The sequence below is a fragment of the Cetorhinus maximus genome, chromosome 2 (genome assembly GCF_964194155.1).
Source record: "Cetorhinus maximus chromosome 2, sCetMax3.hap1.1, whole genome shotgun sequence".
NCBI classification, from domain to species: domain Eukaryota; kingdom Metazoa; phylum Chordata; class Chondrichthyes; order Lamniformes; family Cetorhinidae; genus Cetorhinus; species Cetorhinus maximus.
The window spans coordinates 225,342,996-225,356,522 of NC_135880.1; the positions used below are offsets into that span (position 1 = coordinate 225,342,996).

Below are 13,527 nucleotides of genomic sequence, written 5' to 3' on the forward strand. Positions count from 1 at the left end.
GTAAACACAGGGGTGGGTAAACACAAGGACAGGTAAACACAAGGACAGGTAAACACAGGGATGGGTAAACGCAGGAACAGGTAAACACAGGAACAGGTAAACACAGAGAATGATGCACAAAGACACACAGCTGAGATAGAATCAGACTGATATTCTGAGCAGTTTGATGTGGTGCTATTAGGGCTGTAATTATAGAGACTTGGAGTTCAGGTGGGTGAAGTTGCTTTCAGACCAAACAAAAATTAATTTCTATATACTGTTGAGAGTACAAGTTTCTGGAAATTAGGCCAAGTTCACAGTTGCACACACAAACTGTCAACCTGTTAAAGGTGAGGGGCTCGGAGCCCAAAATCTGCCCATCACTACAAACGCTCCATCATTTCAGCCCAGTTATTGGATCCTGGTTATTACTGCCCAGTGACAATCTCCAAGGTTTGTGTCTCGTTATATTCCTGAATGCCTTTCGAAAAGTCAGAGCCCCTGTGATTTCCAGTCTGCCCACGTTTCCTTTGGCTACAATATCTTGCATTACCCAAATGACTGGACCGTTGGAATTAATGGTGGCTCCCTGCAGTTTCTTACACTTTCCCCAAGCTGCTTTGAGCAGACTATTTGTAACTCTTTCCTGGTACACTTTTCAAATTAAAGCTGACTTATTAGAAGTTAAGAATCAATTTCATGCTCCTTGCTCTTGATAAATCGCTGATGCTGTTGCTTGTGTTTGTATCGGTGCAGGGCAACTGGTAATCTGAAAGGAATCAGTTTTACCATCACTCTGATATATCATCCTTCCAACAGAGAGCTGGGATAGGACTGTATCTCAGTCCTGAGGCTGCGTGTGTGACATTATCATATCTGTATCCTGAGGAGAGTGACTAACTAAATTTCACAGAGTTTGCCAAATCTCTCCGCAGTGCAGAGATATGATTGCCTCTCTGACTGAGACAACCTCTCTTTCCAGTAATGAACTGGAAACTTTAAGAAATGATTGAGTCAGGAAGGGGTCTGTTCTCTCCAGGAGCAAATCACAGAGTGAAAATGATTTGATAGCAATCATTACCGATTGAGAACCATGAGCAGAATTAACAGCTCCTCCTTCACTTTAACAGTGACTCATTGGGAACTTTTACAAGCTTCTCGTGGCCAGTTCCTCTAGAGAGATCATTGTAAAAATAACAGTAAACATGAGTGAACAAAGCTGTAATCTCAATAACCCTACGAGATATTTGCACGTCTCCAATTCTGACCTCTTGGGTGTCCCCAATTTTAATCGCACCACCATTGGTGACTGTACCCTTCAGCTGCCTGAATCCTAAGCTTTGGAATTCCCTCCCTAATTCTCCCCACGTCTCTTTCCTCCTTTAAGATGCTCCTTAAAACCAACCACTTTGACCAATCTTTTGGTCACCTGATCTACTATCGCATTCATGTGACTTGGTGTCATACTTTGATAACACTCCTGTGAGCACCTTGGTACATCTTTTACTGTGATAAAGGCACTACTTGTGTGGAGAAATGCCTTTGTGCACAGGGGTTGCCTATTGTGTACTGTGGCTTGCCAAAGTCATGTGACCTCTGATGTCATTCCTGTGTGAGTCAAGGATTGAGGCAGAAGCCATTTTACCCACCATTTGGAACATGGTATCAGGAATGTGCAGCTGAAATTGGGTGGATTTTGACAGCTGGAAGAGAACTAGCAGCTGTAATGAACAGCAGAGAATAATTACAGCTTCAGTCTGCTACCTTTCACAGGACATTGACAGCTGAATGAGTCAGTATGGCTTTGAATATTCCAGTACCGGCTCCTATGGAAATAAAGGAAGATTTGAGAATGATTTGGAAATTCTTCCAGTCTCAATGGCAGAACTACGAAATTGCCAGAGTTAAACACAAGAAACCTGAAAAAATAAGAGTAGCAACTGTTATCAGTGCTGGGGAATAAAGTGCTACAAGTTATATCGCACCCTGGACCTCAGTGAGAAGCAGAAAAGCCAGTCATTGACATTTTGGATGCCTTGAAGACCCACTTTGAATCCTATACCAATGTTATTTCTGAACGTTACATGTTCAACACCAGAACCTCAGGAGGAGCTTCATCCGTATGTGACTGCGGTGAGATGTTTACAAGAGGAATCTGGTAAATTTGAGCAACTGAAGGATGATCTGATCAGAGATAAGGATTGTCTTAGGAACAAGAGATCTCGCCGTGAGAACACGTCTGCTGAGAGAAGATAAACTTACTCTCAGAGAAACTATTGGCATGTGCAGCTCTGAAGTGATTTATCATCAGCTGAAGAGTATAGATGGGAGAACTGACGAGACTTTACACTCTGCAGAGAGGCAGCTGGGGCCTTCCAAGCACAAGGCAATGGTGAAAAGGAAGAGCTATTTACAAAAGGGCCAGCAGAAAGATCAAAGTGAGAGTACAGGATGTAAATATTGGAGAGGGCACCACACAAAAGAAAAGGAAGCAGGTCCAGCATGTGGAAAGCAGTGCAGTGCTCTAACTGCATCAAGCTGAGTCACTTTGCACACAAGTGTTTTACTGGAGAGAAGAACATAAGAAATAGGAGCAGGAGGAGGCCATTCAGCCCTTTGAATCTGCTCTGCTATTCATTGAGATCATCGGTGCTCTTCTACTTAAACAGCATTTTCCTGCACTATCCCCATATCCCTGATGTTTTTCATATGTAGAAATCTATCAATCTCAGGCTTGAACATACTCGATGACTGAGCCTCCACAGCCTCAGGTGCAGAGAATTCTAAAGGCTCACCACTCGCTGAGTGAGTGAAGGCCTGCCCCTTATTCTGAGACTGTGTTCCCTGGCTCTATAACCCCCAGCCATCCTGCATCTACCCTGTCGAGTCCTGTAGGAATTTTGTATATTTGAATAAGATCACCTCTCATTCTTCTAAACTGCAGAGAGCAAAGGCCCAGCCTATTTAATCTTTCCTCACAGAACAATCTCTTCATCCCAGGAATCAGCCTGGTGAACCTTCACTGCACTCCCTCTAAGGCAAGTATATCTTTCCTTAGGTAAGGAGACCAAAACTGCACACAATACTCCAGGTGTGGTCTCACCAAGGCCTTGTACAGCTGCAGTAAGACTTCTTTACTCCTATACTCAAATCCTATTGTAATAAAGGCCAACATACCATTTGCTATCTTAACTGCTTGCTGTACCTGCATGTTAGTTTTCAGTGACTCATGAACAAGGACATCCAAATCCCTTTGAAGTTCAACCCTTCCCAGCCTCTCACCATTTAGAAATACTCTGTATTCCTATTTTTCCCACCAAAGTGGATAACCTCACATTTCTCCACATTGTATTCTATCTGACAAATTTTTGCCTACTTGCTTAGCCTCTGCAAATCCTCTTGATGTGCCTTTGCATCTTCCCCATAATTCTCGCTTCCACCTAGCTTTGTGTCTTCTGCAAACTTGGAAATATTACCTTTAATCCCCACATCCAAATCATTAATTTGGTCTGTCATTGATCCAAATCAAGTAAAGCAAGCCAATAAAGATAGTTGCTGTAGAGATGTTGGATGATGATTCTGACGAATCACTCTACACCCTAAAACAGGTCGGCACCATCAGGTCTCAAGTTAAAAAATGGTTTGTGACTATTGGAATAATGACTGCAGAAAGAAAGCATCAAGTTATTGTGAAGTGTCAGATAGACACTGGTGCTACAAGCAACATCATGAGCTTCATAGACCTGTGTGAAGTTGCTCAAGATGATCACCCAAAAATGAAGCCATTGAAGGTAAAGTTGAGGCTCTATGCTAGACCAATGCTCACTCCAAGAGGCCAAACTAAGCTGAGAGCCCAACGGAATGGGAAAATGAAGACCTTCAGTTCCAGATAGTAGACACTAAGCAAAATTTCCGAATCTCAGTTGGAACAAGTCAAAATCTTGGACCGGTAACCCTCCCATGTACCAGGAGAGATTTGCAGTGTTTCATGGGGCACAAAGCCATTCACTGCTGAACAGAAACAGAATTACCTGGAAAAACTCAGCAGGTCTGGTAGCGTCAGCGGAGAAGAAATCAGTTAACGTTTCGAGCCTTCATGGCCCTTCGGCAGAACTGAAGCATAGTTAGAAGAAGGGAGAAACTGCTGAACAGATCCTGACAAATTACAAAGATGTTTTCACAAATCTTGGATGCCTTCCTGGTGAATATCATCTTGAAATAGATGAGAGTGTGAGACCCACTCAGCATCTTCCGAGCAGAGTTCCAGCTGCCCTCAAGTCCAGCCTGAAAGACAAGGTAGAGGAGCTTGAAAAGATTGGGAGTAACCAAGAAAGTGACAACTCCTCCAGGCTGGATGGTAGCAATGAAACCACCTGGAAAGCTGAGAGTGCCAACAATCGATCACTCACACTTGGCAACTTGGAACCTGTGTCACCTCGATCATACACGGTGAAGGTGAACCACCAGATATATTGTCACAACCGCAGACACAAACGTGCAACTGGAGGAGCTGCTCCTCCACAGCTGATGAGGAAGTGTTGATTTCACCAGCTGAATAAGGAACGGAATGACCATCAGCTCCAGAGTTCAGCTGCCCCCTAGCAAATGCAATGAATCAACAGCAGCACTCATCACGGCAACAACATGCCCCAGAGAGACCAAGTTACCCCCAGGAACCAACAGGCACCAGGCGAAGAACCAATAACCCGCGTGTGTACCATTAGAAGAGCTGAGCGCTTTAAAGATTAAGTGTACAATGTTTGTGTAGAGACAGATGAGGATGAGAGAGACTAGAATGAACAGTTTCTGTTTGCACAGCATGATGGCTTTCTTTATAGACCATGTGTGTGGGTAACTTGCAACGGTGAATGATAGTGCAGGCAAGGCGTTCTTTCTCTTTTTATGTAAGGGCAGATGTTTGGAGAAAAGTCTTTGGACACGGTTGCTTGTTGTGTTCTATGGCTAGCCATAGTCATGTGACCTTGAGTCATATAACCTTTGACGCCGTTGCTGTGTGAGTAAAGGATTGAGGCAGAAGCCATTTTACCCATCGCATGGAACACTATATAAATGCAAGTTGCTGTTGCAATATTGGGATTGATGGATTGTCGTGTAGTGTGGATCTGAGGATTCTACCATTCCAACCTGGTTTAATCAACATTAGATGAGAAACATGGTTTTGCTTATTGAGGCACTGGAGAGGATGCAGAGGAGATTAACGAGGATGATATCAGAAATGTGTGGGTTTACAGATCAGGAAAGGTTTGACAGGCTGGGTCTCTTCTCTCTTGCAATAAGGAGGCTGAGGGGTGACCTAATAGAGGTCTTTAAAATTATGAAAAGTTTTGATAGTGTGGATACAGAGAGAATGTTTCCCCTTGTGGGGAAGAGCATAACTAGAGGCCATCGATATAAGATAGTCACCAAGAAACCCAATGGGGAATTCAGAAGAAACTTCTTTACCCAAAGAGTGGTGAGAATGTGGAACTTGCTACCACAAGGAGTGTTGAAATGATATAGATGCATTTAAAGGGAAGCTAGACAGGCTTATGAGGAAGAAGGGAATAGAGGGTTACGATGATGAATTTAGGTGAGAAAAGTTGGGAGGAGGCTCAAGTGGAGCGTAAACACTGACATGGGCTGTTTAGGCTGAATGGCCTGTTTCTGTGGCATAAATCATATGGTAATCCAATGGAGCTCTCGTTAATGCTCATTAATAATGAACTTGTGCATCTGCATAATCAAAACTGAAAAGTGAGTGACCTGATCAGTGGCTCTGCTTTTTTTTTTAACCCCCATGAACAAATGAAATCAGGCACGATATTGTGAAATGAGCTGAAATCCAGATTGTCAAATGATGATAGATTGGATAGACTCAATCTATATTCTCTGAAGATTACAGAATGAGAGGTGATCTCATTGAAACATGTAAAATTCTAAGGGAGCTTGACAGGAATGGCACTATGAAGTTATTTCCCCTGGCTGGAGAGTTTAGATCTAGGGAGTCATACATTCAGCATAAGGTGTCGGTCATTTAAGACTGAGGTGAAGAGAAATTTCTTCACTCAAAGGGTTGTGAATCTTTGGAATTCTCTACCCCAGAGGGTTGTGGATGAGTATATTTATTCCTCATCCTTGTTAAACTTGACCAGAAATCAATCTTTACTGTTTTAGATTTATTCACAAAGTGAAACATGACAAATGTATAGTTCGCAAGTCTGCAACCCACCACCAGTGTCAATGGCTATCTCTCTGAGTACTACAATTAAACAAATATTCAAATAATCAACCCCTTAACAGGGGAAACAAAACTACAAAGGAAACTTAACAAAATGAAATTAAAATGTTTTTGAGGGGGGGTTGGGGGTGGGGTGCGGTGATCGTGTTGATGATGCATTTCAGCCCCTGTGGTGCCCACGGCTTGTGGAAAGCCTCAAGCGCCGTGTGCTCCCTCTCCGGAGACACGTGGACCTGGACCTAACCACGGGAGAAGGGCAGGTACTCGGGTCAAACAGCTCCCACTGCCTGGACCTGCTTATGGCCACCTTGGCCAGGGACTGTCTCTTTATACTCTTTTGGTAAAATAAATAATCAATAAATTAAACAAAAATCAATAAATGGGAGGGGCTTCCCAACCCCCGCGATGCCCACTGGTCACGGAAGGCCTGTAGCATACACCACATACCCCCTCTGGCGGACACCACATACCCCCTGTCCAGGACCACCTGGCCACTAACATAGCCGCGGTAGAGGGGCAGATAATCAGGTCAGATAACTCCCGCGACCACCCGCTGCCTGGACCTGTTGATGGTCACCTTGGCCAGGCCCAGGAGCAGATTCACAAGCAGCTCCTCTTCCCTCCCTGCTCCCTTCCACACTCTTTATTCTATTGAGTTAGCCAGTTAAACTAAATTGCAGAAAACAAAGGACAAATTAAAAGGTCAGCCCCTTAAAGGGAAACTGCAAAAAAGAAAAACATCTTAAACGGGATTAAAAGGGTCAGTAAAACACTCCAGTCCCCGTGGTGCCCACTGTGCACGGCAGGGAGTGTCTCTTTATATGTGCACAAGTCGTTATCCAATGAGTGTGCCCCACCTGTACATACTTAATCTTAATTTATACAATTAACAAATCTCCTCTACCCCACTCCTTGTCCCCTCCACTCCTCATCCATGCTACCTCGAAGCTGCACAGTCACCATATCGTCTCATTTAGAATCATAGAATGGTTACAGCACAGAAATCAAAACAGATACAAACATCCATACATAGAAATATACAAAATAGGAGCAGGAATAGGCCATTCGGCCCCTTGAAACTGGCCTGCCATTCAATAAGATCATGCCTGATCTGTTTGTGTTTCAATTTCCACATTTCCCATCTAACCCCGATAACTTTTGATTCCCTTGCCTAACAAGAATCTATCTCCCTCTGCCTTAAAAATATTCAATGACCCCGCCCCCACCTCCTTCTGAGGCAGAGAGTTCCAAAGTCGCACAACCCTCTGAGAGAAAAAAATTCTCCTCATCTCTGTCCTAAAGGGCGACCCCTAATTTTAAAACAGTGCCCCCTAGTCCAGGACTCATCCACAAGAGGAAACATCCTTTCCACGTCCACCTTGTCAAGACCGTTCAGGATCCTGTACACTTCCATCAAATCACCCCTCACTCTTCTAAACTCCAGTGGAAACAAGCCCAGTCTGAACAACCTTTTCCTCAGAAGACAACCCACTCATTCCAGGTATTAATCTGGTAAACCTCCTTTAAACCACCTCCTTACATCCTTCCTTAAATAAGGAGACTAAAACTGCATACAGTATTCGAGACACTCCAGTGCAGTACCGAGACAGTGCTACACTGTCAGAGGTGTTGCCTTTTGGGTGAGATATTAAACCCAAGGCCCCAGCTGCCTGCTTGGGTAAAAGATCCAGTGACACCATTTTGAAGAGGGGCAGGGGAGTTCTCCCCAGGGTCTGGCTAATATTTATTCCTCAATAACAGGTTATCTTTTTTACCTTTACTGAATGTGGGTGTCGCTGGCAAAGCCAACATCTGCTGCTCATCCCTTTGTTGTCTTTGAACGGAACATTTCAGAGTTAAGAGTCAACCACTTGGCTGGTGGGTCTGGAGATACATGTAGGCCAGACCGGGTAAGGATGACAGATTTCCTTCCCTAAAGGACATTAGTGAACAAAGGTCTTTATGACAATCGATAGTTGTCATGGTCACCATCACTGAGACTAGCATTTTTACATTCCAGATTTATTAAATAAATTCAAATCCCACCAGCTACTGTGGATTAGCCTGGACTTCTGGATTACTGGCCCAGTGACATTATCTCTATGTCACTATCTATCTGTTGTTATTGTATTTCTCTTTATGGAGGGAAAATTACCCACTGCATTTTCTACATTGAAACAGCGCCCACACTTCAAAAGTACTTCCTTGGCTGTAAAGTGCTTTGATATAAACAAAAAACTACTGCGGATGCTGGAAATCCAAAACAAAAACAGAATTACCTGGAAAAACTCAGCAGGTCTGGCAGCATCGGCGGAGAAGAAAAGAGTTGACGTTTCGAGTCCTCATGACTCAGTTCTGTTGAAGGGTCATGAGGACTCGAAACGTCAACTCTTTTCTTCTCCGCCGATGCTGCCAGTCCTGCTGAGTTTTTCCAGGTAATTCTGTAAGTGCTTTGATATGTCTGGTGGTGGTGAAAGGTGCTATATAAATGCAAGTCTTTCTTTTTTTTTTCATTCATATTGTCTTTGGCTCTTTTGCCATTCATTTTTTCCATCAGTTTTCCATATGGCATCTTATCAAAAACTTGATTGAAAACCATGTAAATCAGCCCTGCAGGTCTTACCCTCATCCACACTCTTTGTATCTTTAGCAAAAAATTTGATTAAATTGCCCTGGCTTCACTCCACTTCCTAAATCCAGACTGTCAGCTGTTTATTTCTCTCTTATTGCTCCACTTGTCCTTTGTAATTCATGGTAGAATTTCCCCTGATATTGAACCTCCCAATCTCTCCACATCCATCCTCTGATGCCATCCTCGAAACAAATCCTTAACTATTTTTGTCAGTGGTTCTACAAGTGCATCCTTGAGATCCCGAGAAGCTCCGAGGTCAGTCGCATTTGGCCCAGGTGCACAATTCATCCGGAGTAACTCAGGCATGAGCCGAGTTAATTTTCTTACAAAGCCCAGTCTGACTCTCTGGGCACATCTCGTGGACCATCGGGATGCAGTGTAACAGTGGGATTCCAGCCCAGTATCTCTTCGGGCTGCGAGGTATAAGAGCATTAACTGAGGATTTTGGCTGTCACTTGGCATTGAATGGCAATTAAGCAATTGATTCAGTATAAACAGCAGGCATGCAGGATTAACGGTAATCAGTGGAGGTTTATTAAATGAATGAGGGGGGAACTCAGTGAGCAGCGGCAGGAGGTAGTGGAGCTGGTTCTGCAGCAAGCCTGTGAGCCTTCAGAAAGCAGAACAGGAACAAAACCTGGCCCAAGGTAAGCGGGGAGAGGCTTTTTGAAGATGTGAAAGGTTAAATGGTTTAACGCACCCACCTCCCGATGCACGAGTTTCTGCAGCTACTGCACGCGCCGAGACTGAGATGCTTGTGTTTCTGTCTCACACACACAGGGTTGACTTGCCGCCATCCCATAAACCACCACCTCCCGAGAAGAAGACGGAGATGAAGAATCACTTGACAGCTGATGACGTCCAGGTAACAAAGGGTTAAAGCTGGTAACGGGTCAGCCTGCTTCCCTCTGGGAGAGCAAAACCATCCCCGGGTAACCGGGACAGTGTGGCTGGGTGGGATGGTGGGCAATGGGGGAACATGCATATCCCTGGGGTTGGGCACCGAGGCACAAGAGATTATGGGGGGCACTGGGCGGGCTAATTGTGTGACCTCAGCATGGGTATTGCTGAGCTACCTGTAGGACAGTAGGGGCACCGTTAAGTTGTGGTCATGACCGATTCTCGGAACCACACGCTTTAGGATCAGGATGTGAAGGATCTGGGGAGAGGGCGGACGAGATTCATTCAAACGGTGCCAGAGATCAGGGACTTCAGTTACGTGGAAAAGCCGGGATTGTTCCGTTTAGAGCAGAGAAGGTTGAGCGGAGATTTAATCGAGGTGCTCAAAATCATGAAGGGTTTTGATAGAGTGAATAAGGAGAAATTGATTTCCAGTGGGAGGAGGGTCAGGAACCAGAGGAAACATTGAAGATAATTGTAAAAAAAAAACAGAGGCAAAAGGAGATGAAAAGCTTGTAACACAGCAAGTTTTTGTGACCTGGAAAGACAGTGGAAGCAGATTAAATTTTCAAAGAGAATTGGATAAGTACTTTAAAATGAAAACTTAGCAGAGCCAAAGGGAAAAAGCAGAGGAGTGCGAATAACTGGATACATCTATCAACAAGCAGGCACAGGCATAATGGGCCGAATGGCCCCCTACTTTCCCCCCCACAGTGTCCACTTCATTCATGGAGCAGAGAGGCCACAAGCTGCCTGTTACCGTGTGGCAAAGACAGAACAAATGCCTGAGTTACCAGCCTCAGCCATGGCAAGACCCAGGAACCCGTCCACACAGGGAAGAGGGAATGGGGCCATGTCACCCCACCTGCTGCTGGGCAGAGAGGGCAGGACTGGCACCGGGCAGAGGGGGGCAGGACCGGCACCGGGCAGAGAGGGCAGGACCGGCACCGGGCAGAGGGGGGCGGGACCGGCACCGGGCAGAGGGGGGCGGGACCGGCACCGGGCAGAGGGGGGCGGGACCGGCACCGGGCAGAGGGGGGCGGGACCGGCACCGGGCAGAGGGGGGCAGGACCGGCACCGGGCAGAGGGGGGCGGGACCGGCACCGGGCAGAGGGGGGCGGGACCGGCACCGGGCAGAGGGGGGCGGGACCGGCACCGGGCAGAGGGGGGGCAGGTGCTGATGTGTGGAGAAGGGAACTTTTGCAACTAGAGACATAGGAACAGGAGTCGGCCATTCAGCCCCTCAAACCTGTTCCGTTAACTAGCGGCTGTTCTGTACATTGACTCCATCTACCCACCTTGTTCCCAAATTGCTACCTAATAAAAACAAACACACAGAAAATCTGAGTGTTAGAAACCTGAGCTTTGAGCGTAGGGCTGATCAATCAGTGAATAAAGAGAAACAACAGTTTACATTTCAGAGGCTCCTTCTGCTAGTCTGGCACGAATTCTTCCAGCTATTTTAAAAGGATTCCCTTGTTCCGGACTGTTTCCTTGGTCATGTTTTGGTTGCCCTTTGTCCATTGGATATCAGGATCCTCTCCCTCCCACCTGTATCACTTCAGGTGAGATTTTTTTTTGAATAAGGTTTGGATTAAATGAACATTTTGGCTCTCAGTGGGAGGTGCTCTCTGTTACATTCAGAAAGCCATTTGGTGAATGTTGATCCTGAAGACAATCTTTACTCAGCCTTACATTTATTTACAGAGTGAAACATTACAAGCAGACACTTCCAAACTCAAATAAACTTCAGTTTCAGTAAGTGTCTCTTTGAGACGTACTGAGGGAGTACTACACTGTCAGAGCTGCCGTCTGTTCGGTGAGACATTAAACTGAGGACCTGTTTGTCAAAGATCCCATGGCACTATAGAAAAAGTGTTGGAGAGTATTCCTCCAGTGTCCTGTCCAACACTTACGCTCCAATAAACATCATCAATATCACATTATCTGGCCATTCATCACATCCCTGTTTGTGGGAGCTTCCTGTGTGTAAATTGGCAACCCTGATTCACTGTTTTACAGAAGTGACTACAATTCCACGGTAATTGATTGGCTGTGAAACACTATTGGAGGCCCTGAGATCATGAAAGGCACCAGAGAAATGCATCTTCTTTCTTTGGCTGTGTTGAATGAGCATTTTCTGGTTTATTTGCTTCTGTTATTTGTCCGGAGTCGGTTATTCTGTCCCTCAAGGTCGCAGGACTCGGGCATTGCTTGTGTTTTGCTTTGTAGCAGGCATTCATAAAGTGAAGCCGACAGCACATCCCAGCCCGACGCTGCAGCCATTGGGTGATCTGTGCCCAGGAAGCTTCCCATAAACCTCCCGCTACTGATTTAATAAGGCAATGATATATAGTATAGAACAAGTCACAAGCCAACTGGAATTTATCAAAATGCTAAGTGTGAATAATTTCTTAAAAACACAATGAAACCACCAGGATCAAACTTGTGTCAGTGCAAAAGGTCGTCAAGCAGATCACAGAACAGCAACATGGCTGCTAATATATACTATATATACACCATATACACTAATATATACTATATATACACCATATACACTAATATATACTATATATATACACCATATACACTAATATATACTATATATATACACCATAGACACTAATATATACTATATATATACACCATAGACACTAATATATACTATATATACACCATATACACTAATATATACTATATATACCATAGATACTAATATATACTAATCATGCTGACTTTTAACAAGTAACCCCCCTCGCTAGTGAAGACACTGACTCTCACTGGGGTACGGGTCCCACACACACTGACTCTCACTGGGGTAAGGGTCCCACACACACTGACTCGCACTGGGGTACAGTTCCACACACACTGACTCTCACTGGGGTACGGTTTCCACACACACTGACTCTCACTGGGGTAAGGGTCCCACACACACTGACTCTCACTGGGGTACGGGTCCCACACACACTGACTCTCACTGGGGTACGGGTCCCACACACACTGACTCTCACTGGGGTACGGGTTCCACACACACTGACTCTCACTGGGGTAAGGGTTCCACACACACTGACTCTCACTGGGGTACGGGTCCCACACACACTGACTCTCACTGGGGTACGGGTTCCACACACACTGACTCTGACTGGGGTAAGGGTCCCACACACACTGACTCTCACTGGGGTACGGGTTCCACACACACTGACTCTCACTGGGGTACGGGTCCCACACACACTGACTCTCACTGGGGTAAGGGTCCCACACACACTGACTCTCACTGGGGTACGGGTTCCACACACACTGACTCTGACTGGGGTAAGGGTCCCACACACACTGACTCTCACTGGGGTACGGGTTCCACACACACTGACTCTCACTGGGGTAAGGGTCCCACACACACTGACTCTCACTGGGGTACGAGTCCCGCACACACTGACTCTCACTGGGGTACGAGTCCCACACACACTGACTCTCACTGGGGTACGAGTCCCACACACACTGACTCTCACTGGGGTACGGGTCCCACACACACTGACTCTCACTGGGGTACGGGTTCCACACACACTGGTTCTCACTGGAGTACGGGTCCCACACACACTGACTCTCACTGGGGTACGGGTCCCACACACACTGACTCTCACTGAGGTACGGGTCTCACACACACTGACTCTCACTGGGGTACGGGTCTCACACACACTGACTCTCACTGGGGTACGGGTCTCACACACACTGACTCTCACTGGGGTACGGGTCTCACACACACTGACTCTCACTGGGGTAC

At 45.7% G+C, this 13,527-nt stretch overlaps 1 protein-coding gene across 1 annotated transcript in view; it reads left to right on the forward strand.

Moving 5' to 3' along the window:
* The window catches only part of nectin1b (nectin cell adhesion molecule 1b), a 603,780-nt gene that overhangs the window by 382,897 nt on the left and 207,356 nt on the right, over positions 1-13,527 (forward strand). The window contains exon 7 of the mRNA XM_078533103.1: positions 9,630-9,714. Within this exon, the coding sequence (XP_078389229.1) occupies positions 9,630-9,714 (85 nt within the window). The remainder of the gene's footprint in view (positions 1-9,629; positions 9,715-13,527) is intronic.